The sequence below is a fragment of the Gorilla gorilla genome, chromosome 5, assembly GCF_029281585.2.
Source record: "Gorilla gorilla gorilla isolate KB3781 chromosome 5, NHGRI_mGorGor1-v2.1_pri, whole genome shotgun sequence".
Lineage (NCBI taxonomy): Eukaryota > Metazoa > Chordata > Mammalia > Primates > Hominidae > Gorilla > Gorilla gorilla.
In genome coordinates, this window is record NC_073229.2 from 187,720,411 (window position 1) to 187,747,734 (window position 27,324).

Below are 27,324 nucleotides of genomic sequence, written 5' to 3' on the forward strand. Positions count from 1 at the left end.
CCTAACAACTCCTTCTGGGATCCAGACTCACATGATCTGTGGTGAAGGAATTTGCATAAAGCCCTGCTTAAAGAAACTATTGATGAGTTCTATATTTTCAAATTTACAACTTATTTCCAACATTTAAACTCTGTCCTTAACTTTTTCTTCACCACTGGGAAGAGCCAGGCCAGGCAGTTCTGCGTTTGCAACGGCCTTGTCTTATTTTACATTGGGACTGACTGGAAACAACAGCTACATTTGCAACTCCAGAAAGCAAAGATGAAACTTTGTACTTTCTTTTGTATCAAGCTGTACCATTTATTTCTCCCCTGGCAACAGATTTCAAATCTCTCCTCCTCCCCCTCTCTCCTTCCTTCCTTTTCATGGGAACTGTTTGGTGAGTGCCGAAGGAGGATTTGACAAAGCTAATTGTGTGTGTGTGTGTGTGTGTGTGTGTGTGTGTGTGTGTGTGTGCAGGTGCGTGTGTGTGTGCATGTGCGTGCCTGGTTTCTGTGTCGGTGTGTGCAGGCACGCATTAATTAACGTAATTCCTCAACATCCAACAAGAGCGCATCAGAAACCCGGGAGAAAAAGCCTCATGCATATTTAGATGAGCCTTCTACCTTCCAACCAGCGTGAAAAGAGTATTTAGAGGGGAGATGGTCTGGGCTAATCTGCATGTGAATCAGGGGGGTGGACAAAAGGATGAAAAGGCGGTGGAAACTCGAACACCAACCCTGCGGTCTCCAGGGGGTCATTCATCTTGCCGCGGTCGACATCCTCGCGGCCTGGCTTCCTTCTGCGCATGAGCGAACAGAGCCTTTTCCCAAAGACAGTTGGCAAAGGGTGAGTGTGCTTTGTTCTGTCGGGCACTTTTTTAAGAAACAAAATTTCTTTACCCGTTCTATTTGACTGACTTCTTCAGGCTTCTTAGCTGCTGCTATCCATAGGAGTGATGCAACTATTATTTAGTAATTTATACAAATATACAAGACAGAAATTCATTGTGATAAAATATACTTAAAAATTACCATTTGACCATTTTAAAGTGTACAATTCATTGGCATTAACTAGATACACAATGTTGTGTAACCATCACCAACGATTTCCAGAACTTTGTCATTATCCCCAGCAGAAATTCTGAATACTTTAAACAGGAACTCCCAGCCCTCCCCTCCCCACAACATGAACAAGATTGATTAGGACTCTGTTCTTAGAGACTCTTCACGGAGTTAGTCTCCTGACATTTGATTTCGGAGGAGCTGGGTGTGCAGAGCAAGGGAGAGTGAAGGAAGCCAAAGTTCAACAGATGAGAGGAGGGTAGGAAAGTCTTTTTTCCTTAGCGTGGTTTCACTGGAATAATGAACTCAGAGCCTGGAGATGAATATGGAGAAAGAAAACCTCAATGTCAAATGGCCAGGCTAGTTTTCACCAGCATGAAAGACGAGGAGAGTGACAAAGTTAAGCAACTTTTGAAAATTTTCTATTTTGATAAGGGATTGGTTTATACAAGTAAGAATTTCAAAATAAAATCCAAAACAAAATTCAAAAATACAAGCCTGGTATTCTAGTGTTTGAGACACAAGTGGAATATACACTTTACAGAACTATCCCATCAAATATTTGGGGATAGCCTGTATTTAATCAAAAGACTAAAGTGAAGGCTGGGAGGATAGTCTGTATAACTAATGGTAAAAATTAATTTATATTTCTGATTTTGTAAATCTCTGGGGTTGCAACTATGTTGCTTTAAATGAAAAACAGATAAAAATATCATTAATTAAATTCTAGTACAAGGAAACACATTGTGAAGGAAATTTGCAGATTTCCAAACTCCCCAAATTCACCATTTACTTTTAAAAATCTTTAATAGGACAAAAGTTCAGCACAATAAAACAAAGGGGCAGTTCTACTGAGTTCGTGCTAATGGGACCTTGTTTGTTCTAGTGTATATAGCAAGACTCCTTTCCTAAGAAGGAGTATTATCCATGGAGACCACGTGTGAGTTACTAATACTCTTCTCCCCTCAGTGGAAGCCATGCCTGTTACAGTCACTGGTTATTTAAGGAATTTTAATATTTTATGTAATGTGAAGATCAGATTATCGAGACAGCTCTCAAGGCAGGTGTTAGAGGGAGTGGGGCTGAGGCCCAGGGAACTGGAGGTAATGGGCAAAGCTGGTAAGTTGGGAAGTACTGGGAAAACTGGCTTTAATCAGCTTAAACACAAAGGAGGCTTATTACCCAGGTAACTGAGGAAGGTGAATCAAACATTAATGGATGCTGGAGTTGAAACGACGCCCTAAGGAACTGTTCTTCCACATTGGCTCTGCTTCCCCTGTGCTGGCTTCTTTCTTTGAAAGGATCCGTAGGATATCTGCATCCTCTAAAGTCAGCAATCTCACCCAAAAGGAGAGATCCCCTTCTCCTGAACGCTTCAGCAATAATTGATTAGGCCACAATAACTGACTGTGGGTCAAGAGGCTGCCCCAGAACTGATCATGTGGCCAATGGCTCGGAGCCTCGGCTGTGTGTGCACTGCCTGCCGACTTAGTGGTGCAGAAATTAAGCCACAGCAAATCATGTTGTAGATTCTCACATAAGAGAGGGAGTTTCTTACGGGGAGAAGGAGGAGGAAGTAGAACCTGCTGGGCAGACCACGGCTGTATCTCCCACAAGGCACTGCAAGGCTGGCCCTTCCCTGAGCTCTAGACACACACGTGTTAGTAAAAGCTGGCTAGGCTGCTCGCCAAGTGTGTGGAGGCTTGTTTCTTATTTACGCAACGGAACCGTGCAGTGGACGGGCCTGAAGGATGACCTTCTCCATGCTCTCGTTTTGGGACTCACATCTTCAACACATCTCCCTTCCCTCTGGCCTGAATGAGACAGCTGATGGTGAAGGCAGGGCCGGATTTGTAGGCCAGGCTGGAAGGAGTACAACTCCTATTCCATTGGCTGGCACTCAGGCACATGGCCATATGGGAGGTGGGAAATGGAAATAGTTATGTGCCCAAGAGCAAGAGAAAACCAATTTTGAACTGCTATCAATCTCTGCCTCTTCCCACTACTCTGCAAATGGGTCAAAAATCTAGAGGCACTTGGCCAGACGTGGTGGCTCACGCCTGTAATCTCAACACTTTGGGAGGCTGAGGCAGGCGGATCACCTGAGGTCAGGAGTTCGGGACCAGCTTGACAAATGTGGTGAAACCTCGTCTCTACTAAAAATACAAAAATTAGGTGGGCGTGGTGGTGGGCACCTGTAATCCTAGCTACTCTGGAGACTGAGGCAGGAGGATTGGTTGAACCTGGGAGGCAGAGGTCGCAGTGAGCCGAGACCATGCCACTGCACTCCAGCCTGGGTGACAGAGGGAGACTCCATTTCAAACAAACAAACAAACAAAAAACTCTAGAGGCATGTGCAGTGGCAAAGGAACAGCAGTTACTGAGTTCTTACCACGTGTTGGTGACTGTTCTAAGGGCTCTGCATATATTAACTCCCATCGCCCCCTCGTCAACCTGTGAGGTGGGCTGGGCATCCCCTTTGGAAGATGAAGAAACAGAGGCACAGTGAGGTTACTTGCCCAAGGGCCAACGTAGAAACTGTTTGGAGCCGGGATTTGACACAGAATGAGATGACCACACAGGATTACTTTTGAGAGGACTGCGTGAGATGATGCTTGAAAGGCCCAGATCGTGCCAGGCACATGGAAAGCGCTCAAACAGTGCGAGTCATATTATTAATATGTTCCTCAGGTGAAGCACTGTGCCAAGAAGGAAGGCTGTTCTGGAGGTAGAGCTTTGAAGCTGAAAGACGGATGTTCACAGAAGCAGGCTCCAGAATGTTGTTCTCTACTGAGTCTGCATGACTACTAAGGAGACTGGATCCACAGATTAAATTAGAACAACTGTTGTACCAGCCCAGGGCCATGGAGGGCACGACCAGCCATCCCCGCTGACTGCACCCACGGTTTCCCCGGGCAGGACCTTCTTTCCTCCTTCCCCCTGTGGCAATTCCCTTCTGGTCTTGTCCAGTCTGACTCTTGTCAGCTCCTCTAGGAGTCTTCTCTCCACAGCCTCTCCCTGTTCTAGTCCTCAGGTGGAGTTAGTTGCTTCTCATCCAACATTCCCACAGGAGACCAAGGATAGTCCCATTGCAAGACCTAGCTCATTGCTCTGTAATTTTTGGTACTTGCCCTCTTTACCACTCTGCAGAATTCCTGGAAGGCAGAGACAATTACTTCCCGTTGTACCCCCAATGCCTCACATTGTGCATGATGAAAGGAGGCAGTCTAAAGGTAGTCTATTTTTTTTTAAGAAAGAATGAAAATCAGTGAGCAGATTGATTTTTTTAAAAAGACATTAATAAGAATTATAATGAGAACCAGTTTTTATTGAGCAATCACTGTATTCCAGGCATAGGTCGGGGGTTATCATTGCCCAATGTCATCCTCATGGTAGCATGATAAAGTGGGCATTATTATGTAAACCAAAAAGTTTTGGAGACAGGTCTCAATCAATTTAGAAGTTTATTTTCCCAAGGTTAAGGACATGCCCAGAAGAAATAAACATGGAATCACAGAAACAATCTGTGGTGTGTGCCTTTCTCCAATCATGATTTTGAGGGCTTCAATATTTAAAGGGGAAAAGAGAAAAGGAGCAGGTAGGGGAATCGTCGTTACGTATTCCTCTCTACTCAGTAAATCGTGCTCAGTAAATTGGCAATTTATGTAACGTAAAGTGAACACAGAGAAGCTACCTGTGGAGATGTTGAAGCTTTTATCTGTAGCTCTCTGCTTAGGAACAAAAGGAAAGGCCGCATCTTGCATGACTCAGCTTTCAGCTTAATTTTTCTTTTGGCAGAGTGAATTGTGGTCCCGATTTTTAATTTCCCTTTCACAATTAGCATCCCCATTTTGCAGCTGAGAAGACTGAGGACTGCTGAGCTCAAGCTGCCTGCCCGATGGCACCCAGTCGAGACACAGCTTTTCCCCATTGTGCTGTATTGCCTCACTGGGCCAATTTAAATTCAACGACAGAAACCCGCATCGTGCTGTACGCCAGAGGCACAGAGCTATCCGGGAGGAACACGGAAGACAAGTGCAAGGGAACAATGGCCCGGAGGGGACATCTTTGTGGGGGAGGGGTAGGAGGGCAGAGCCCTAAGACCTCAACCAAGAGGTCTCCATGATGGACCCTGGTGGCAAACTGAAGGTCAAAACAAGTAGCCTAAAGCCCAAGGGAGAGGCCTTTGTAGGGGAGAAGGAGAAGTGTCTTCTTTGTTAAAGGGTCAGGGATTGGGCCTGGACCCAAGAGCTAGGCACAGCTCAGTAACAGCAAACGTGCGCAGACCAACCTCTAGCTACACAAAAGATGAATAAGAATGCTTCAGAAATATTCAAAGCAGTTGACCCAGGTCTCCATTGAAACATAAATGAGGTCAAGCTCTGGCAACCACTGCTGGTAGTTTTTTCAGATTCTTTAGCAACCTTGTAATTTTCCCAATGTCGGTAATTTTTAAAACTCTTTGACCTTTCTATAACCAAAACTCCTATGTCCTTTTTCTAATTTGTGTTTGTTTTGGAGGCAGCAGGGATGAGGAGAGATTGGGGAAGCTGTGCCTGGCTCTGCAGTGGGCCCTGGAAGAGGCTGGCAGAGACACTGGGTGCAGTAGGCACCTCTATGCTGGGGGCTGGCCGAGGAGAAAAGGGACAGGTGGGAGGGGGCTGGGTGGATGGCAGCTCCCTGGAGACGCCATAGGACACAGGGGATGGACACAGTTCTTTTTAGACTCCCAGCACTTCACTCTCAGCCCCAAGGAGGATCTGTGTCATATAGAAATTCGTGGTAGCATTAGGGAGAAGCCGCGCACTTACCTCTTTATCACAAGTGCAGTTTAAATTAAATTAGGAAGGAGAGACTACAAGCTTTGCAAAGCTCCCTTGTAAGAATCTGGGGATCAGAGACACTTGACAGCTGAAATCACCTGAGGCTTGTTATTGCCAAGGGTGAGCACGGGTTCCTGAAATAGTTGGTTGAAACTGCTGGGCCCAGGAAGCTTCTGGTTACTGTGCAGGTCAGGCCCAGGTAGAACAAACGGTGAAGTTTACTTAGTAGGAAAGTTTCTCCCCAGCTCTGGGGCTTCCTGTTGATTCTTAAAGGGGGAAAAGATATGGTGAATGACAAAGATTTTTAGTTTTGTGATGTCGACCAGTAATTTAATTCAATTCCAATAAGAAATAACAGATCCAAGGACCCTCTTATTTTGAAATGTTTTCTAATATTTTCCAGTGGTTAGCATTACTCAGAACCAGGGTATTTTCTTTAACAATTCAGATCTTGCAAATGATTTCAAATGGAGCATAGAATCTGAAGCTGTCTGGCACCAGCACGAACTCTAGGACATAAAGGAGGGCTGGACCTGCCTGACACTATGGGGTGGAAAAACAAGCTAGACCTTGAGCCGGCAGGGCAAGAACTGGTGCACAGGCCATGAAATACTGTGTGTGTGTGTGCGCGTGTGTGTGTGTGTGTGTGTATGCATATGTGTGTGTGTATGCGTATGTGTGTGTGTTTAGAAAACTGTTTTGAAAAGCAAAACTGCTTTTAGGTTCACTTTCCAGCAAAGGAGAATTTTTTTTTGGTGGGTGGGAAGGGAGGACAATTTCCTTTATTGAAATTTTTTCCTTTGCTCTCTTTTTCCTCATGTAATCCCTATTTCCTTTCTTGAATGAATGCTGTAAAGATAAAGTTGAGACTATGGAATACAATGTCAAATGAAGGGTAAATAACAATGAGAAATTGTATGTCAGCAATTTTTTTTTTTTTTTTTGCGATGAGGCCTCGCTCTGTTGCTCAGGCTAGAGTGCAGTGGCGTGATCTCGGCTCACTGCAGCCACCACCTACTTGGTTCAAACGATTCTCCTGTCTTAGCTTCCTGAGCAGCTGTGATTACAGGCACCCGCCACCCACGCCCAGCTAATTTTTGTTTTTTTTGCCATGTTGTCCAGGCTGGTCTCGAACTCCTGACCTCAAGTGATCCGCCTGCCTTGGCCTCCCAAAGGGCTGGGATTACAGGTGTGAACCACCACGCCCAGCCGGTAAGTTGGCAATTTTTTAAAAAGCTGTATTAAGATGCTAGGAAAGTCTTACATCCAGGAAGTTCGACAGTAGACATCAAGAACAAGGTTATGGGGTGTTCATGTTGCACTCATATGCATATGTTATATTATACATAAGAAATTCTATCACATCACACCAGCAGGTTTCAAGTTTAGTGTAACTCAGGGCCCCTCAGAAACTCTGCATGGAGAGGCTGTGGGGAGGATGGGAAAGGACCCACAGACCACGATGAGGACAGAGAGAATGGGAGAGGGCTGAGGCATGAGCTGCTGAACTTGAGGCTTGAGGCAGGGGGAAGCACGAAGAGGGAAGGCTTTGTGCTGAATTCAGATTTGTGTGGCTTACTAAGTGAACGGCAGCTCAGTGCTGTGATGGTGATCTTGCTTCGGAGAAATCTGGTGGGAAAACAGATCATCTAAGTTTTTGCTGTGGTCTCTGGCATTACCTTTACTTAGTGCATTATCACTGCATACAAGGTACACAATAAGTCACTTTTGTAAAAATAGATTTCAAGAGGAAAATTCTTACCAAGTTCCTTATAATGTCAGGGATTCAATTATAGTTCAGACTGAAGCACGTCCCCAGGTATCTATTGGTAATGTGTCGCCCTCTTGGTGAGCAAGAAAACATATGATGCAAATAGAAATTTTGTTCAAGATTAGTATTACAATGGGGTATGTGATTCGCAGTGAAGCAAGACTCATAATTGAATCTCAGAAACGTTTATTTGAAAGCTCCTTTTTCCTTTCAACTACCTTGATTTAATTGTGTGTGTCCTGGCCTTCATTTGGAGATGAGGCTCTGAAAGCCACTTTGTTACCTTGAAAACCACTGAGAGAAAGTCCTGACTCCATTGATGAGTTTTCTGGAGGCTACAGGTGTGGCCCAGGGCTGGGAGGTGGTGACAAGACTAGGAGGTGCAGAAGTCATAATTTTAGGGACCTAATCTCGTTGAAGTGAAATTTCTAGGGGGTTACCAGGAGAGATGAAGCTGATTTCAAGGCACGTGCAGGGAAGGTAGAAGGAGCCACTGCTGTCTAGCTGCTTCCTGCGTGATCTAGTAAAACAAACTTGCAGAAGCCACTAGTGAAGTACGTATATTTTTGTCTCTCCACTTTCAGATTTTAGGTGCTTCAAAATAAGGGCTATGTTTCCCCATGGTATCTGATTAAAGCTTGTTGCTATTGCTTTCCAAGTATCTAGTGAAGTAAGCCAAAAGCATGGTTTGCTGAGTGGGCAGGTGGGGCAGACCCCCTTCTGGCTCCTTCACTCTCCTACACTTGCTGCGGTGGCCACCTCGGGGCAGGGATTGGAGAAAGCCCTTGAGCTGGCGTAATGCAGCCCAACAGTTGCTTGGACATCACAGTTTAAACCCTGCGTTAGCCCACAACTCTCTGTGCTAGAATATCATCATGGAATCTAACAGGCGTGGTGAGCTCCTGGACCTTCCGGAAGACGGGATCTCCTAAGCTCCCTCCACTAACTGCCAGGCCCACTGTTTCTAGGGCAGGCGCAGGAGGGAGGCAGCCTCTCCTTTTCCACTTGGTCCCGCAATGACACAGTGGCTTTCAACACTGGGTCTTGGTGGCGACCCCTGGCCAGCTTTAGAGCAAGTGTTGTTGCTGCTGACAATGGGGCCAGCCCAGGACTGAGGCTCCTTTTCATCAGGCTGTTTGTCCCTTTACTTCCTAGTGTCAGCAGTCCTGGGAACAGGAAACGGTTTGTGCAATAGGAAGCAGCAGAAAACTGATGACTAAATACTTTTGAGCTTTGTGGAGAAAATTTCAACGTAGAGAGATTGCACACATTCCAAAATACGTGTGTACGAACTGGAGCCCTATCCAGGCCTCCTTTTCAATTCTTAAAATGATGCTATTTATTGAAAGCTTACCGTGTCCCAGGCATGCAGTGAGGCACCCATGCCATCCTAACATCCTTATGCTGCACCACCTTACCTTACAGGCAAGAAAAGAGAGGTGCAGAGAGTTTACGTTGCTTTTAGCAAGTGACAGGGTCGAGATTTGAACCTGGGACCTCTTCAGTGACTTTTCTGGATCCTCCTGCTCTGCAGCTGCCTCGGAGGACCAGCAAATTCTTCAGGAAAAATGTTTCAGGACTTTCCGTCCTTGTTTCAGGACCGTTCCTCTGCATTATCTGTGAGAAGCGTTTCTATAGTCTTGGCACATGGTTATGCTGTGGGGCTAAGGTATTATTATTTCATATTTCAGTGCAGAAGGAAGTACTTATTAAAAGGCCCCAAACCAGTTGTCTGAGCCTAGAGATGAAAGGCCTCCTTCCCGCACCGGCCTGGGTGCTGAGTGGCCCTGACGCCAGGCCAGCCTGCCACTTACAGTCTGAGACTTGTGTCTGCTCCCTCTTCCCAAACACAGAGGCAGGGCCTGGCTGGGGCCGTCTGATGAAGTGCCAGTGTGCCTTCATGAAATCAGGCATGGGACTGACTGAAAAGCTGAAATCTGGTGAGCTGAGGGGGAGGAGAAGGTCAAGTCTGGCTGTCGGTCTACAGAGGTCAAGGACCTGGCACAGAGCAGGGCCTGCTGCCTCTGCCACCAACAGCCAGGCACCCAGAGAGGAACTGGAGGAGAAGGCGGCTGGCTGCTGGCAGGTCAGCTGATGGGAGAGCTTACAAGACTGTCTTTGAACTCCTCGCATGCAAGCCCTTCTTCTCCTTCCTGATTCACATTTAAGTTTGCGTTCCTGATCCCCTCACATTCTTTCTGCTCCTTTAACAGCTTCACCTGGACACAGAAAGGACAGAGGCAGGAGCAGGGCCACGTCCCTCTGTCGATCACAGCTTTAGCTTTCAGTTTCTCACGGCTGCTTAATTCCCAGCTCACACTATCAATATAGGGCACGCATTTTAAAACTGTTAAATAAAAACGGCTGCTCATTTCACTATGCCACATTCTCTTTCCAACTCAAAAGGATGCTCATTACCAATGAATACTGAGAAAAATACAGTGTCATTAATGTCAGTTAATCAAGTTGGTGGTCCTTGAAGATCTATAAAATGTAACTGTAACACATTTTACAGATTGGCTTAGACAGAATAACTAGGAAATAATAAATGCTAGCATCATCAGTATTACTTGTACAGCTCAGCAAAGGAACGCGAATGGCTACACAGGACTGGGGAAGAACAGAACAGAGATATTTCTTTGTGTGAAATACAGAGTTTATCATAAGGAGGAGAATGAATCACTTTTCATCTCTGGCAGCAACCTGTTTTTTTAACACATTATTTAGGGAAAATAGAAAGCAAAACTGAAGCCTTTGGTATTTCATTGCCACTGGATAAATGTCATTTGTATAAACCTTTCTAAATTTGGATATATACCCAAAGAACCTACATGTATCTTAGATAAAAAAACTATCCACTTTCATTACATTTAGTAAAAACTCATAAGCCCAGGATTAATGGACATAAAGATATGAAATAAAATAATTTTCTAAATATGCAAAGAAGCCCATACAAACAGAAGTAATAATCAAAAAGTTGTAACAATTGGTCCAGCACAGGCATAAATGATCAGTGTCTGCCAGCCCTGATGGGGTCAGGGTGCCAAGCATCTTGCCTTTGGTTGCTGGGTTAGGTGGGTCCCGGGGCTCCGGAAGAGGGCCTGGGTAGTATGGCTCAGAGCAGTGACTGCTCACTGAGTGGTGTGGGAATCTTTCAAAATTTAAAAACTGAAAAGGCTGTACTGGTGTGTACTGCTTGAATCTCAGTGCTACAAATAATTGCTTTTAATATTTTTTTTTTTTGAGACAGGATCTTGCTCTGTTGCCCAGGCTGGAGTGCAGTGGTGTGATCTCAGCTCACTGCAACCTCCATCTCCTGGGTTCAAGCCATTCTTGTGCCTCAGCTTCCCGAGTAGCTGGGATTACAGGCGTGTGCCACCATACCCGGCTAATTTTTGTATTTTTTGGTAGAGATGGGGTTTCACCATATTGGCCAGGCTGGTCTCAAACTCCTGACCTCAAGTGACCTACCTGACTCAGCCTCCCAAAGTGCTGGGATTACAGGCATGAGCCACTGTGCCCTGCCTGCTTTTAATCTTATATCTGAATAAGTAGTGAACAGTTCTGATAAAATATCATTGCTATACAAACTCTTCAATGTTAAAACCAGAGGCGCTCATTTTCTAACCTGTTATAGATTCAGAGGACTATGGATTCCCTGGCCTAGTTGCCACAAATGCTGTTTCCTGCTGAGTAAGACATCGCTTACACTCCAAAATACTTTGCAAGAATCACTGAATTACATTGCAAAATATGAACACACAGCATCAAACACTACCTGTCATTGAAGGCAAAGAAATCTTTTGGATTTTCAGATGCTATGAGCAGCTTACATGGCTGCTTCCTCTCCTTAGAGTCCAAGTATGTCTCTGTGTTTTTTCCTTTTTTTCTTTTGTTCATTCAAAGAAGTAATTATTTAAAGTAGACTACTTGTAAAGCATTTTAAGAGCAGAAAGAGGAATAAGACCTGAATTCTACCTTTAAGGAATTTTTATGCTCTACTTGTAGTAAGTTTCTTCATGAAGAGCTCTAGATGGAATTTTTTTAGTGCTCCACTTTCTATTAAGTTGTAGTATGTTTAAAAAAATAAGAAAGATTTGATTTTAATTCTTTGGAAATTACAAAAATGTAACATTTTCAGCCAAATGTGTTGCCTAAGGGAAATAAAAATTCTTAGTGTGTGTGTATATATATATATACACACACACTAAGAATTTATAATTATTTATATATATTTATAACATATACATATTATATATATACATATTACTCATTTATTACTTATTTCAACAAGTTGTGCAAAATTGGACACCTAAAGGTTTTTATATTAATTTCTTATTGCTATTACATGACCATCCATCTGCATACAGGGTTATCCTGGGTGCAGAAATAAAATTACAACAAGGTCAATTTGCTAATCTTAGTGAGGATATTTTATTTAGAATCACAGAATTTTAAACCTTCGAATGACTTTGGAGATCACTTAGTTCAACTCGGATTCAGGGTTACTTACGCAGTGCTACACAACTTATTAGCATAGAACGAATAAGGCTTTTTATACCTAGCACAGCAATCCTTTCTCTATACACCATCAGCTAGAATACTGGAAAAAAGAGACTCAAACGCCACAGGTATTTTACTTATTAATGTACAGCTCCTGAGGTACCCAAGTTTAACTTACAGAAAGGTCAACAGTGTGCCTTCCATCACTCAGGACTCCGAAGGTCTGCCTTGAATCCTGTCCTGAATTCAGTAGCTGCCACATGAGTCACATTATGTAGTTAACCCTCTCAGCCTCCGCTTCTTCAGCGGTAAAATACGGATAATTATTAACTCAGAGTTGCTGCGTACTCAGTAACTGAAGTGCCCGAAGGTTGATCGGGACTCTATAAATGTCAGTCTTCTTTTGGTCTTTCCTTGGTCTCGCTGGGAACTCAGTTAAGAACGCATTAATATACAGAAATTACTGGAAAAGTACATTTAGGCTCTAAGTTAAATTTTAGTAAAGGATAATGGCATTTGGTTAAATGTCTGGGACATGAATAGTCATTCCCCTTGTTGGTAAAATGGTCACCCATATCAACTTTTAAAACTAACTCATAGACTATAAATCCAACATATCCATTTAGTATGTTAAAAAAATCTAATCACAGATGCATCCTAAAGGGTCCCAAATCTGAAGGAAAAAAATAAAATAAAATAACAATCAACCCAATCCAGGAGAGCACCTGTGAAACTGTCTTGCAATCATAAAACCAAGCATCAATCTGGGAGTAGATCAAAACAAAATGCATTTGTAACTCACTCTCACCTTCCTGTGACTGACAGTTATTTTTTAGGTGGTTTCTGTTTAAATATGGAATGAAGGTTGGATTATATAGCACAAGGACCTGCATCCTGGCTGAGAATGTTTTTACCTCTAAAGTTTCATTTAGGGTCAAATGAGTAGAAACCTTACACTGTCAGTTACCGTTTAACCGTTGTGCAGTAGTTTAAGCTAAATGTTAGTACTACATCTGGAATGATCATGTCAGTGGCTTAAAACAGCAGCACAGTTAACATTAGAACAGCTGTGAAGAGCAATGCCTTTCATTTTACAAATGTTGTATTTGTACTAGTAGATATAAATAAGGTTCACTGAGAGGAATCCATGTTACTATCTAATTTGTTCATTTCTTTATATTAAAAAAAAATTCCTTTTGAGATCAGCCTGGGCAAGAACCTAGGGAGACCACCTCCCCCCCTGACCGCCCCCCGCCCCCGCCGCCATCTCCGCCCACTCCCCATCCCAACGAACACACAAATCCCAAGGCTCTTCCCCTACAAACACTCTAGTTTGATGTTCGAGGCCAACCAAAATCTGGCATCAAATACTCTCTGTGGAAACTCCTACCCTAACACCTGGTACTTTTCCACTTCCCAAGTTCTGTCATTGCTGTCTCCCAACACTCTTTGCTCCGCCTCGAGATCAAATCCACCTCCCCGGTGTGGTCTTACAATGGCTTCCGAGCAGGCAATGTTGGTGCTCACCGGTATTTTTACAGCATTTTTGTCTTTAGCCTTTACGTGGCAGTTATTAGTTAACTTTTTAAATGTACCTGCACATGCTATTAACTCCCAGCTCAGCCTGTAAATGCCTTAGGGTTAATGATATGCATTTACATATAACAGGTACTGGAAAATTTAAGATATTCACATTTGAAATGTTTCATTTTCAATCTTTTAAATAGTACCTGATAAGCCATCTCACAATTTAAAAGTAAAAAAAATTTTAAAAAGTAAAGAAAAAAAAAAGCGCCATCTCGTAATTTAAAAGGATGCTCAAATCTATTAAGACAATAAACAATTATTTTGTGAAGATACCAAGAATGCCCCAATTCCTTTTAGGAAAATCTAAAGACTAAGATTTTTAAAAAGAACACTGGGACAAAAAGCCATAAAACCCTAAATCTTATATTCAAGGAACATTATAGTTCTTTCAAGAACTCTATGGTGATAAAGAAAGGTTTGGAATACTGCAAATTTCTATTTTAAATGTTAAGAATAGCAATAAGCAAATAGAGCCAATCAAATTTAACAGAATAGAAAATATGTTTCCACGCCTGGTTAATTACTGATGTTAGAATGTGGAACCATTTTTAGTGTCAACATATTAGATGACAATTTTTCACAGTGAAAAAACCTATTATAGGGATCTTCAACTGGAGGCTCATTCTGTATATATACTCACTACATGTTGTAATTTATTTTCAATACTGTATCAAGATAACATTTTTGTAATAATGTAATTATTACAAAGTTAGTCTTTCTACATTTTTTTTTTTTGAGACAGGATCTTGCTCTGTTGCCCAGGCTGGAGTGCAATGGTGTGATCACAGCTCACTGCAACCTCTGCCTCCCTGATCCTCCCACCTCAATCTCCCAAGTAGCTGGGTCTACAGGTATGTGGCACCAGACTCTGTTAATTTTTGTATTTTCTATAGAGATAGGGTCTCACTATGTTGCCTAGACTGGTTTCAAAATCCCGGGCTCAAGTGATCCACCTGCCTTGGCCTCCCAAAATGCTGGGATTACTGGCACAAGCACCGCACCCGACCCTCTGCAGCTACTTACTCCTCCTAAGCATCAGCCCTCTCATCTCTGAAACATGGCTCTTCCTGCCTACCTCAAATATTGGCTGTAAGGATGAAAATAAACAATGAAGATAAGGGTTTTGCAGAGCTTCTGGTCCATAACAAGTACTTAATACTTCTTTTGGACATATATTTTTAGTGCCTAAGTGTACCATAGGCTGATCTAGGTGTTGGAAATTCCTAATAGAAGAAACTCCTTTTTCTCATGGAGCTTACAATGTTGATGCCAGTGGCAAACGAGTTGACCCATAGTTAGGTGGAAACAAATGGTATGAAAAGAACCTGGGGTAGGCAGATGGAAGAAGGGAGGAGGTGTTTGTGTGCACAAAGGCGCCATTTTACATAGGGTGTTAAGGGACACCTTCTAAAGATAAATAGGAGCAGGGGTCGCCGATGTATGGGGAAAAGCTTTCCGAGGAGAGCAAACACCAAGGGCAGAGTCCTGGGGAGGGTAAGCATGCTTGGAATGTTTAAGGATCCAGACGGATTCCACGGGGGTGCAGCCAAGTGGGCTGTGGGAGGAGACGAAGGACACAAGGTCAGTGATGCACCAGGGACACACCTGTCGTCTTGCAGGCCTTCGTAAGCTCTTCGGATTTTTTCTTTCTTTCCTTTTTTTTTAGATAAGAAACCATTGAGGGACTGTCAGGAAATGAGGTGATCTACATAGATTTGAAAAGGTAACCTGCCAGGCACGTGGCTCACGCCTGTAATCCCAGCACTTTGGGAGGCTAAGGGGAGCGGATCACCTGAGGTCGGGAGTTCGAGACCAGCCTGACCAACGTGGAGAAACCCCCGTCTCTACTAAAAATACAAAATTAGCTAGGCGTGGTGGCGCATGCCTGTAATCCCAGCTGCTCGGGAGGCTGGGGCAGGAGAATCACTTGAACCCGGGAGGCAGAGGTTGCAGTGAGCTGAGATCGCGCCATTGCACTCCAGCCTGGGTGACAAGAGCGAAATTGTTTCAAAAAAAAAAAAAAAAATTAACACACAGTTGCTATTATCAAATGCTGTAACCGTAAGTGATTTAATACATAGGAAATGAAAATTGCCTATCATTGTTATTTAATCTGGTTTAAGTGGTTGAGCCTTATGACACTGCCATTTCTATGGGTCAAAAACGGTGGAATATTGTCATAAAATTCAACCTGGTTTAAAGGATAGGGCAAGGAAAAAAAGCAAAAAAAAAAAAAAAAAGCTTTAGAATAAAATATAATTGGATTATAATCCCAGACACAGGACTCACTAGCTATATTCTTGGGCAAGTTACTTAACTTCATCTTTCTTGGGTTTCCCCTTATTTGTAAAATGGGGATAACAGTCTAACCTAAGCCCAAGTTGTACTGATGATTAAACGAGATATGCATGTAGGGCATTCAGCATAGTGCCTAGGAGCTTAATAAATAAGCAGGCCATTAAGAAGGAGATTGCATCTTTTACACTAGCAGCATCAAAACCTTGATTTTGATTTTTCTAGGTATTGAAACAGCCTTCATTACTTAGAGACCATAGCTTTTTTGCAAGCTACTATTCCCTGCATTTATAAAGTTCATCTTTAAACAGGAAATTCAGTAAGTAAATATTCTATGGCTCTAAAACAGATACGGCTGTTGGAGACTTTAAAACATCTGACAGTTACATTTTTAATGTTATCTACCAAGGCGATTACATTTCCTCTGTCAAAGTAACTTAATTTTAAAAACGAACTCTGTGCTTGTTAAACGAAAAGGCCAGAAGCTACTGGCTACTCAGCGTTCATTTGAAATTCTTATAGTGCCTTCAGTACAATTCAAACTTAGAGGTGATTCTCAGAATTCGTGTGAAGCAACATTTTACAAAAAAAATCACCTACATTCACTGTTAAGTCAGAAGACAGAATGATTAACAAAATCTGAGCCGCGAATTACTCTCACGATGGCCAACTGGATATTAAATAACTTTGCATTATTTTCATGGAATGTTATAAAGCATTTGCAACAAAATGCAGACGTAGATTTAGGGACTGCCGACTTCTATAGATCAAGGACTTCATTGGTGCAGCTGAGAAAATTCTTCCAAACAAGTCTACATATTGGAAATTCACCAAACTGCAAAGAAAGACCTCTTGCCTCCGTATTCTTCCTTCATCTGTAAAAATGTTGACTTCTGCTTTTCAGACTACGCGCACAGGCTCTTAATTTCCTACTGCGGCTTCATTCCCTCACGGAACACTGACGCCATCGCGAAGGAAGCATTTCGAGCACGACTGACGCTCCCCTTATTATTTGCTAAGCCGCTGCGCTCGGGTCTGGCTACGACTTGCTTTCAGAATAACGGGAAGGTGCAACAAGATTGCTACCCTGGAGGCGCGTCGCCCGCGTGGCCCGGACCCCCCACGCCCGCCCGCCGCCCCGTGGGTGCGCACGCGTGTCCGCGCAGGCTTCCCGCCCGGCGAGCGCAAGGCTCCTCTCCGCCGTGCTGCTTTCCAGCCTCTCAGCAAATCACGAACACGGAAAGAAGCCACGGCGGCGACGGGAGGGGCGTCGCGCGTGCTTCTCTCGGCGACAAAGCGGGAGCCGGGCGCGCCGGCTGAGGGCGCCCGGCGCAGAGTCCCGCAGAGGCGGACGCCGCGGCACGCGCCTCGAAAAGCCTCAAACTCCTATCCTTGGCTCCCCCGCCCCACCCCCGCCCCGCAGCCAAGACCCGCGCCGTGGCGGGCCCGACGGCCAAGGAAAGCCCACCAGCCCTCCGCACCGTGGGCGACGGGCCAGGACCCGGCCCTAAACGGCCAGACCCTGCCCCTAGTCGGCTGCCGCCCCCGCCCCCGCCCCACGCAGGCGCGCTCCGGGGCCCTCCCCTCCCCCACCGCGCGCTCGCGGAGCCCGACGGGGGCGGAGCGACCCTCGGAAGGGGCGTGGCGACCGGGCTCGACGCGCGCACGCGCTCTGGAGCCCCACGGCTACGTGTCGGGCCACGTGATGCCCACCCCGAAAGTCCCCCGTGAAGCAACAGGACGTTAAAAAAAAATTTCTCTTCTGCGGGGTGGATAAGAGGTTCTGAAAAAACTATAGTAACGGGAGGCGAGGCGGAGGCAGCGCTGGCGCGTCCCGCTGGAATTCCTCTCGCCTGCCGCGCCAGCCCCGACCGCGCCCGCGGTCCCACCCGCCCCGTGCCGTGGAAAGCCCCGCGCCCCCCCGCGGCCGTCGGCCCCGCAGCCCACACCCACCCGCCCCGGGCGCCTTGCACGGCGGCGACCCAGTCCCTGCGCCCAGGCCCGCCGAGCGCCACAGCCTGTCACGCTCCCGTTGCCCCCGTCGCCCGCCCTGCCAGGGAGGCAGGGAGGAGGGGGCGCGGCGCCGACGGCTGCCCGGGTCGGGGGGCGGCGGGCAGCGGGCAGCGGGAGCGCGCCGGCCGGGTCCCGCTAACGGCCGCCCTGCGCGGCCCCGCCCGCCGCCCGCCCCCGGCCCTCCCCGCGCCGCTGCCCCTCCCCCCGCCGCCGCCGCTGCTGCCGCCGCCGCTGGCAGCGCCGCCTGAACTGAGGCGAACTCCGCCGCCAAGTGAGTGAGGAGGAGGAGGAGAAGGAGGAGGAGGAAGAGGAGGAGCGCAGTCAGAGCGCGGCGGCAGCGGCAGAGGCGCCGCGGCGGGGACCAGCCCAGAGAGACCCCCGGAGCCCGCGGCACAGGCGGCGGCGGCGCTGAGCGGGCTCGACCAGCCGAGCGAGCGGCGGCCCCGGCTCCTCCTCGTCCGGCGCCAGCAGCCCGCGCCCCGCGCCCGCACTCGGCCAGCCGAGACCCGCCTCCCGCCCGCCCGCCGGCCTCGTGAGGGACGCGCCGAGCCGGGCGGCCGAGAGCGGCGGCGGCTGGGAGCGCGTCGGGCCCGGGCGGAAAGTGCCTGCGGGGGGCGGGCGAGCGCGCGGTGCCGGCCGCCCCGGGGCTCGGCGCGGGAGCCAGAGCGGGAGCCGGCGCGGAGCGGGACGCCGGGTCCCGAGCGGCCCGCGGCCGGGGCTCGCCCCCGCCCCTCCCTCCTCTCCGGCGGCGGCGGCGGCGGCGGCGGGCGGAGTGAGCTGCGGAGCCTGGAATATGGTCGGGGAAATGGAAACGAAGGAGAAGCCGAAGCCCACCCCAGATTACCTGATGCAGCTGATGAACGACAAGAAGCTCATGAGCAGCCTGCCCAACTTCTGCGGGATCTTCAACCACCTCGAACGGCTGCTGGACGAAGGTGAGCGTCTCCAGGGCCCCGGCCCCGGCCCCGGCCCGACCCCCGCCGGGGCGGCCCCTTTCCCCACTTGGGATGGTGGGGAGGGCGGGAAGGTCACGGCTGGGCGGGACCGAGCGCCGGGGGGACTGGGAGGCCAGGAGGGCGCACAAAGGAGGTGCCGGGCCGGGCTTGCGGCGGGCGGGCGGGCGGGAGGGCCGGGGTGGACCCGCCGGTGCCGGACGCCCCCTGCCCGGCCGGGACCTCGCGCCGCTGGCGTCCAAGTTTGCGCGCTGCGGAGGGCTGCGGGGTGAGCCCTGCGGTCCCTCTAGCTTTGGCGGTCCCATTTCCGAGAGGTCGGCGGGGGCTGCGCGGACTCGGTGGTCCTCGCCGAGCCCTCCCGAGAGCAGGCCCACGCCGCGCCGCCGGCCTGGAGGACGCGTGTCCCCGGCGCGGGCCCCGCTCCTCCGCTCGGCCTCCCGAGCCTGCTCTGCGCGGACCCCCACCGCCCCGCGTTCGGGAGCTCACCCCTCCCGTGAGGACGAAAGCGGGGTTTCGTGCTTGGGGAGTTGGTGCAGCTGTTAAATACTAAGTGGAAGTCAGTGTGGGGCTCGTTAGTTTAAAGAAATTCCGTAGGAGACCGAAATTATGTTGGCGTAGCCGACAAGGAGGACTAAGTGACGGCGAAAAGCACTTTTTTCCCTTTTGTTTGGGGAAGCGAGAACTGTTAGGGAGTTGAACTTCACTTTTCGGGGGTGGGGGGGGCGGGTGGAGTGCGAAATAACGCGATGACAGATCGGAGCGCAGCCTGAGTTAGAAGAACTTGGGCGGAGGGTTTGCTCCCGGGGACGCAGCCGCCTGAGTTTGTAGGACAGGGTTTCGAGACGTTTGGAAAGGGCGAAATAAAATTGAGCCAAAGTTTCCAAAAAGCTTTATGGAGCGCTGTGGGGAGTGAAGAATGACAAGAAGATTAATGTTGACCAACTCTGGAATTTCCTTAAGAAGTTCTCATAGCAGTACCTGAAGTATTAATTTGTAGTAGCTGTGGGTTTCTGTGGACGCCTAGAGAAAAAAAAGACCACAAAAAAAGTCTGTTTCGAAAATCGACTAGCCAGGAGTTTTTTTTTTTTTTTTTTCCTGCTTAGAGGCACCACCGGAGGACTGTGTAAAGGAAACTGAAAACTATAGGTTGAAGAGATGAACAATGGGGTTTAGATTTTTCGCAAGAATTTGGAGATTTTAAAAATAGAGTCGGGGAACAGGAGTTTGAAGCTTGGGGAGTTGGAATGTCACTAGAGAACAAAAGGCCGGAAATGTTTCCATGATAAAAAATGGTTAAAGAAAAATCCCAGGAGTTCTGTTGTCTTGAAAGTCATAGAAACAACTTAAAAGTAGAAAATAATTAGGTGTTACGGCTTTCTCGTCGTTTTGCTTCCGTATGTTAAACATACAGCACTCACCAACATTGAAATGGGCATTTTCCACTGTTGGAACAGCAAATCTGTTAATTTCAAGTTGCTCCAGAGAAAACCTGAGCTGTCCCTTTAAGGGGTTCTGCTTTTCCTATTTGTGTTGGCATTTGAAAGATTGTGGAGGCAGAAAACTTTCTGGAATGTCAAAAAAAAAAAAAAAAAAAATGCTGGAACTCTTAAATTGAGTATTTCCAAATGTGAGCGCTAAGGGGCGCCAGTTATTTTTTAACCTTGGAAATGGTTGGAACAAAATGTGTAACATACTCAATCTGACTGACCTATATTAAATTTAGTTGAAACTTAAGTTATAGATTATTTGATTTGTCATAATGTGTTTATATAGTGTTTTCGAACATTGAAAATACTTTCCTTAAAATTATTGGCACAACTTTATGACGTTTCAAAATAACACTCTTAACTGTCTTCTCTTTGGCATATTTTGGTTAAGTTAAAGTTTTAGTAGTATTAGTAACAATTTCTGGTGAAAATTTTTTTTCTTGAGTGCAGTTGTTTAGAAGGAATCCTTTATCGACGATAAGATGAAAATAGGCCTTGACAATATTTAGAGTTAATTAAAATTAAATTGCATTCCTGAAATGTTGAATTCAAAGACTATAGGAGATTCCAAAAAAAAGTTTGAAAATACTTTCACCTTATGTATACTATTTAAAAAGCTGCATACTTTTGCGTTCTTTAGTTTTAAAAGGCTTCTTGTGCTTTTATGTTGATCTAAAATCTCTAAATTTAGAGCTGATTCCTTGTTATCAAGTTTCCAACCTTAGGCTTTAATAATTTTTAATCTTTCAAATCCAGAAATTTCAATTATGTCATTGTCTCTGACAAAGGCTTATTTCTCTCTGGTTGGAAATAGTACTCGTTTGCGTTTTAAATGTGAGAGACCACTATGATATGTCCTAGATAATGTTTGTTTCCCCTTCCCCTTTTAATGTGGTTTACTCCATCTCTCGTCTTACTATCTTTAGTTTTAGTCTTGTCAATTCCCCAGTGTAAAGATCGCTTCTGTGTGGCATATAGTATGTTTGAAATGGGCAATATAATGACGAGGAAGTTTGATTGTTTTTTATCAGACCAGTACAAACATGCAGGAAAAAGGGCTATTCCTTAGTGTGGAATAAGCTGCTTCCTGTAATTGTTAGCCTTGTTATAAACTTAATTTGGCTTAAGAAAAATACTGGTTTCTGAAGTCCATCACATTTTTTTTTCTGGATGATTTAATTGTGAAATTTGGCATCTTGTGCTTTACCCCTTTGTGGTTTGTCATTGTCCAAAACAAATTAATCATGACTTTTGTTTCTGGTTAGGCATTACTTTTTTTTTTTTTTTGGTCTGTAATGCTTGGCTGAAAAATTACTTTTAAATTTAGATAAAATTTAGTAAAAATTTTACTTTAGTGATTGGTTTGATGAAGTTAACATCGTACTTAGAGTAGATGTATTCTCTGATAATTAGGAATTTTAAATGAGATTTTAAATTTTTTATTTTAAAATATTTTTCAAAGAATAAGCTTTTAAAAAATGTGCTTGTCAGCCTAAGAATTTCCATTTGGCTGGTTACAAATTTGAGGATTAAGTGTGCTGGTTTTCCCAGTTGATAAAGACTTGGATGTTTTAGAATGAGTATTTTAATTCCTTGCCAAGTTAACCTTTAGTCTGTATCTTGACTGTGGACAGTCCTTTTGTTTTACTGCTTGTTTTTGTTTTGTTTTGTTTTTTGCTGTTGCCGGTGGTGGGGGTGTGTGTGTCAGCTCTTCCACTGAAGTATCTTCAACACGGTTGTTTTTTACAGTTGTGAATACATTTTAGGTTGGGCCCGTCATAAAATATAAAGGACATAAACTTGAGTTTGAAACCTTTTATTGAAGATAGAGATGATTATAGGATTACACATAAAACCTAGGTCTTAAACTGCTCTACTTTTAGAGAGACGTTTTCAACTGAACCCTTAGAGCAGTTAATATATGGTTTTTAAAAAAACAGACTTTTCTTGTCATGAGAATGAAACAACAGTAGTTGAATGCAAATTGTTTTAATAAAGTTTTGTAATTTAGAATCGAGAAGGTGAAGAGTACAGTCTATTAGACTTAACAATCCTGTATTGGGGAAAATGGAGAACTAGTATTTTAAAAGCTGATTTTGAGTTTTCAATTTTTTAGGTGGAGGAGGGGTTAAAGCTGCTGATAGGGAGATAAAAAATGTGTAGTGAGGAAGAACAGTCAATCTTTTTATCGTGGATATCAGAAAAATTAGTGTGTGGCTCAGAAAAAGAGAGCAGATGGATTAGAATGCCGTATTACTGATTTGAAAATATATTTTCATATTCTGATGGTCTTTTTGTGTTTACAATAAACTTTCTGTCTGACCTCAGTTTAGTTTGTACCCTGCCTGCTCCCTCTCCTTTAAATATATGAGTAAAAATATTTTGTTAAAACTTGCTTAAATAGTTGCTATTTTTTCATGTTAATGTTTATTTTCACTTCTTTTGCCTCTGTTATTGGATGTATCATAAGGTTTTCTTACCATAATTTTTTTTTTTTCCTGAGAATTCATTTACAAAAGCCTTGACTTAAGGATTATATGGTGGTTGGTATTGAGAGGACTCTTGCTATACAGATTTCTTACAAAAAGGTTTTCTTTTTGTCTGAAGAAGCAATTACTGTTGTCAGTAATCATCATCTGTAACAAACAGATTCTAAGGTGAAATAATCTGTTCTTTAGGAACTAAGATATTGCTTTTGTACACAGTCCTTGAATTAGTTGTAGCAAGAAGGAAGCTACTATTTATAATCACTTCTTTCCATTATCTTTTCTCACCCAGGAGGTGTCAGCAGCTATATGTTGGCAGTCACGGAAAAGATCAGTTGTATCATTATGAGGCATTTATTAAACATTCATTCTGTACTTTTAAAGCTAAATTCCCCTGTAGGTGGAAGGTGATTCCTTTGGAAACTGTATCCAGTTTACATGTTTTGTAGTAAAAGTTGTATCCGACTGTAACACAGTTGAGTTGATAGAAATAGGTCTCTTTGCTAGTCACATTTAGTAGCGTATTTTGGGATGAACACTTTTTCTTAAATGACTGAGAATGTCAAGTTAAATCAAGTTAATTTGACTTCTTAAATGCTTTATGCACATTATATTTCTGTTAATGCTTCACTAGTCACTGTCGCTGTCCTGGAGCTGATTGAAATTGGTCAGTTTCCCATAAGAGCAAATGGTTTTTGGTTTCCTTTTTCAGGGAAATAGATTTCTGTGATGAAAGAAGTGAAGTATAATAAAACCCTCATGCTTTGACCTGGCCTTCACTGAAGCATGATTCAGATTCTTTTTTTGAGGCCAATATTCTTAGACATGTAAGGGCTTTTCTTTTTTTTTTTTTTTTTTGGTGGTTTTTTTCTTTCCTTTTTTTTTATGGTTTGGTTTGGTTTTTATATCAAGGGAATTACACCATTGTGATTATAGGAGCAACTTTTTATAAACTGGAACTACAGTTTAATTTACTTGAGAAATTCAGTGTAGCTAATACATTTGTTTGATTTATTTGTTTGATGTTGCAGTTGTAAGCAAAACTTGCCCTTCTCTGTTGGAGATGGAAAATGCTGTGACATTGTTGGTTTTTGTTTGTTGATAACTTAAAAGGCAGCCCACTGAGCAACTTTCTGCTATTGGTATGTCAGCTGTTATGAACATATCCAAGGTTCTATTTTAAGGCCAAGGGATGGGGAGTGGTGAGTGGGCCTATGTTAGGAGGTCACACAGATATATACCAGCTTTTTATTTACATGATCCTCCAGTCCCTCCTGTGTTTGACATTAAGACAGCTTAATGTGAATTTTAAGTGCAATAATGTGTTGTTTACCCTTAATGATAACTTTTAGGGAATATTTATGCCCCTTTAAAAAAGTTTTGGGCCCAAAATAGCTAGATTATTTCGTGTTTTACAGTTATATTTTTTACTTAACAGAAAAGCACAACTAACAATAAACTTTTATGGTGAATATAGTTTGTTACCTTAGTGGGACTGTTAAGAAATTTGTTTATAACCCCAGTCTGTGTTAGGTACTACCTTCTATAGAGTGATCATTATAGTTAGCATTGGAATATTATTACCTGTCTGCCCTCTTAAAATTACTTTCTTGAAGGTGCCTACCTTAGAGCCTGGCATACACTTCTCAGATGTTTGTTGAATTAAACATGTTGACATCTTACCTCCTTTTTTGATTTCTGGTTTCTCAAAGATAGGGTATGTGCACATGGTTTAAAAAAAAATGAAAATCCGAAGGTGACATTAGAAATATTGTCTAATAATTTTAAGAAATGAAGCAGTTGTGTGATTGTTGATAGTTTTGTGCCCTTAGAGGAAAAGGCACTTGTATGTTTTCTTAAAAATAACTTAAAAACATGTCATGTTATTTGTAGTACTTGCTGCCAAGGTGCTTAATTTTACTTTACTGTCATTGTTGGGAAGGAGATTTAGGAAGATAAAATTGCTTTACTTAAATAGTATAGTTTCTTGTCAGTCCTTATACCAAAGGGTATCAATTCATAAGCAGAGAAAAACTACCAGTGCTCATCTCAGCTCTTGGAAAATTTTGGCATTTATGGAGTTATATAGGTAAACTTTCCCCACCCCATTAGTTACCCTTTTAAAAGTCCCCATGTATATAGTTCTTGTACTCCATGCAGGGCACAATAGATAGGAATGATTTCTTGTCCCTAAGTGCTGCTTTGGTGTGTTCAGGATAAAGACTGTATTTGAGTGATTTTAGTTTAAAAGAAAGCTGAGTATAATCATATGTGGCTGATTGTCATTTAACACAAATAGCTATGTTTTTAAACACAGGTGTGTCTTTAATTTTAAACAGTGCCATTACTTAGAAAACTGATAAATTGAAGCTTTCACTTAGCTGAAACTTAGCTCTTTTATTTCTTTTTTCTTTTTTTTTTCAGTTGGAGTCTCGCTCTGTCACCCAGGCTGGAATGCAATGGCGTGCTCTCGGCTCACTGCAACCTCTGCCTGCTGGGTTCAAACGGTTCTCCTCCCTCAGCCTCCCAGAGTAGCTGGGATTACAGGCGCTCGCCACCACGCCCGGCTAATTTTTGTATTTTTAGTGGAGACGGGGTTTCACCATGTTAGCCAGGCTGATCTTGAACTCTTGACCCCATGATCTGACCGCCTCGGCTCTTGACCCCATGATCTGACCGCCTCGGCCTCCCAAAGTGCTGGGATTACAGGCGTGAGCCACCAAGCTCTAAACTGTTTATTACTGTGCTTTAGCAGTAACAGTGTTTGAAAATCTGTGATGAATTTTTAAAAAATATATCGCAGAAGTGATTTATCTAGAATTCTTACAATTAGCAAGAAAGGGACTGCACTTAATGTTTTCGTCTTCAGTTTCTTGATGCGGAAACTCTAGTTTGAAAATCCAGCAATCCTATCAAGTCTAACAAAATAAATTATGTTCATAAAGTTGCTTCATGTATTAGTCTAATATTTTTATAGAACTAAATTTTGAGGCTGGGGAAGTGAATTGATTGTAAGATTTATATCACATTATTTATTATAAGCAGAATGTGTCATATTCTGCTTAGCAGATAAGCAGATATTGAAGTATCAGGAAGAACATAATTAGTTGGATGTGGTGGTGTGTGCCTGTAGTCCCAGCTACTTGGGAGGCTAAGGAGTGAGGATTGCTTGAGCCCAGGAGGTCAAGGCTGCAGTGTTATGATCATGCCACTGCGCTCCACCTTGGGCAACAGTGAGACCCTGTCTTAAAAAATAAAATAAAATAAAACATCAAAATGCAGTTACATCCATAAAGTGGCTCCACGTAATGGTCACAATGTAAGTAAAGGGCATGTGTGTGCAGGCATTTATATCTGTAAGTGAAGACATGCAGTGAATGTGAGCTGGGCTTTGTGAGTACTGGGGCTGGTTAAGTTCCAGCTGAGAAAGGTTGGCCCCGGGATTGAATAAGTAGCAGGCCTTAAGTAAGCACCTCGCTTTTGCTTTAGTGCAGGAGAGGTCATTGTAGAGACTGGGCCTGATCTCCTGGTCAGTAGCCAATCATTGGGGAGCCCTTGGTTTTTAAGCTGATTTTATCGTTTGAAATATATAGGAAAAAACAAACAAAAAATAATACATTTTAAGAGTAGAATTAGGGAAATGCATAGTAAAAAAACAAACATGCAATTTTAAAATTTGAAACCGAGCCTGGTGAGGTGGCTCACGCCTGTAATCCCAGCACTTTGGGAGGCCGAGGCAGGTGGATCACGAGGTCAAGATTTCGAGACTAGCCTGGCCAATATGGTGAAACCCTGTCTCTGCTAAAAATTAGCCGGGCATGGTAGAGTGTGCCTATAGTCCCAGCTACTCGGGAGGCTGAAGCAGAAGAATCGCTTGAACCTGGTAGGCAGCGGTTGCAGGGAGAGGAGATTGCGCCACTGCACTCCAGCCTGGGCGACAGAGCGAGATTCCATCTCAAAAACAAAATTTGGAACCTTTTTTGTAAACTCTTCAATGTCATAGTTTTACAGGGTCTCAAACTTACCTTGCAGATTATATCAGAGAATTGTGTTTTAGAGCTGCAGGGGACCTGAGAGTTGGGAGTATATCTTCATTTCATAGGTGCAAAGACTAAGACCTGGAGTGGTTGTGACTTGCCTTTGTCTCAAGACAAGTGGGCAGCAGAGCTAGAGCAAGACACTCACTTCTGCCCTCTGTTCCATTTTGTGGCGTGCCTCTCCAAAAGGGGAACTGGAGGGGAACACCTGGAATATTTCCATATGCTAAAAAGCTGCTGCTGTTGCCTCAAGTTGTGAAGGTAAAGAAGAAAAAGCAAATGATTTTTTGCTAATTCTGTGATATGCTGGTTTTGAACAAATGATG

General features: G+C 44.2%; 1 protein-coding gene and 1 long non-coding RNA gene across 7 annotated transcripts in view; both read left to right on the forward strand.

The window, feature by feature from the left end:
- Nucleotides 1-374: 374 nt before the first annotated feature.
- Nucleotides 375-14,861, forward strand: LOC134758792 (uncharacterized). The gene is made up of 3 exons (XR_010134415.1): nt 375-828; nt 6,989-7,078; nt 14,470-14,861. It is a non-coding gene; the product is annotated as an uncharacterized lncRNA (long non-coding RNA).
- A 3,470-nt stretch (nt 14,862-18,331) lies between these two features.
- QKI (QKI, KH domain containing RNA binding) overlaps nt 18,332-27,324 on the forward strand; it is a 160,617-nt gene continuing 151,624 nt past the window's right edge. For 2 of the 6 annotated variants that reach the window (XM_004044930.5, XM_055391786.2), the window contains exon 1: nt 18,451-18,970. In XM_004044930.5, coding sequence (XP_004044978.1) covers nt 18,829-18,970 — 142 coding nt within the window. In that variant the 5' untranslated portion in view covers nt 18,451-18,828. Of the gene's footprint in view, nt 18,971-27,324 lie in introns of all 6 variants that reach the window. The other 4 variants (XM_004044929.5, XM_063707992.1, XM_004044928.5 and 1 more) reach the window with 3 other exon arrangements.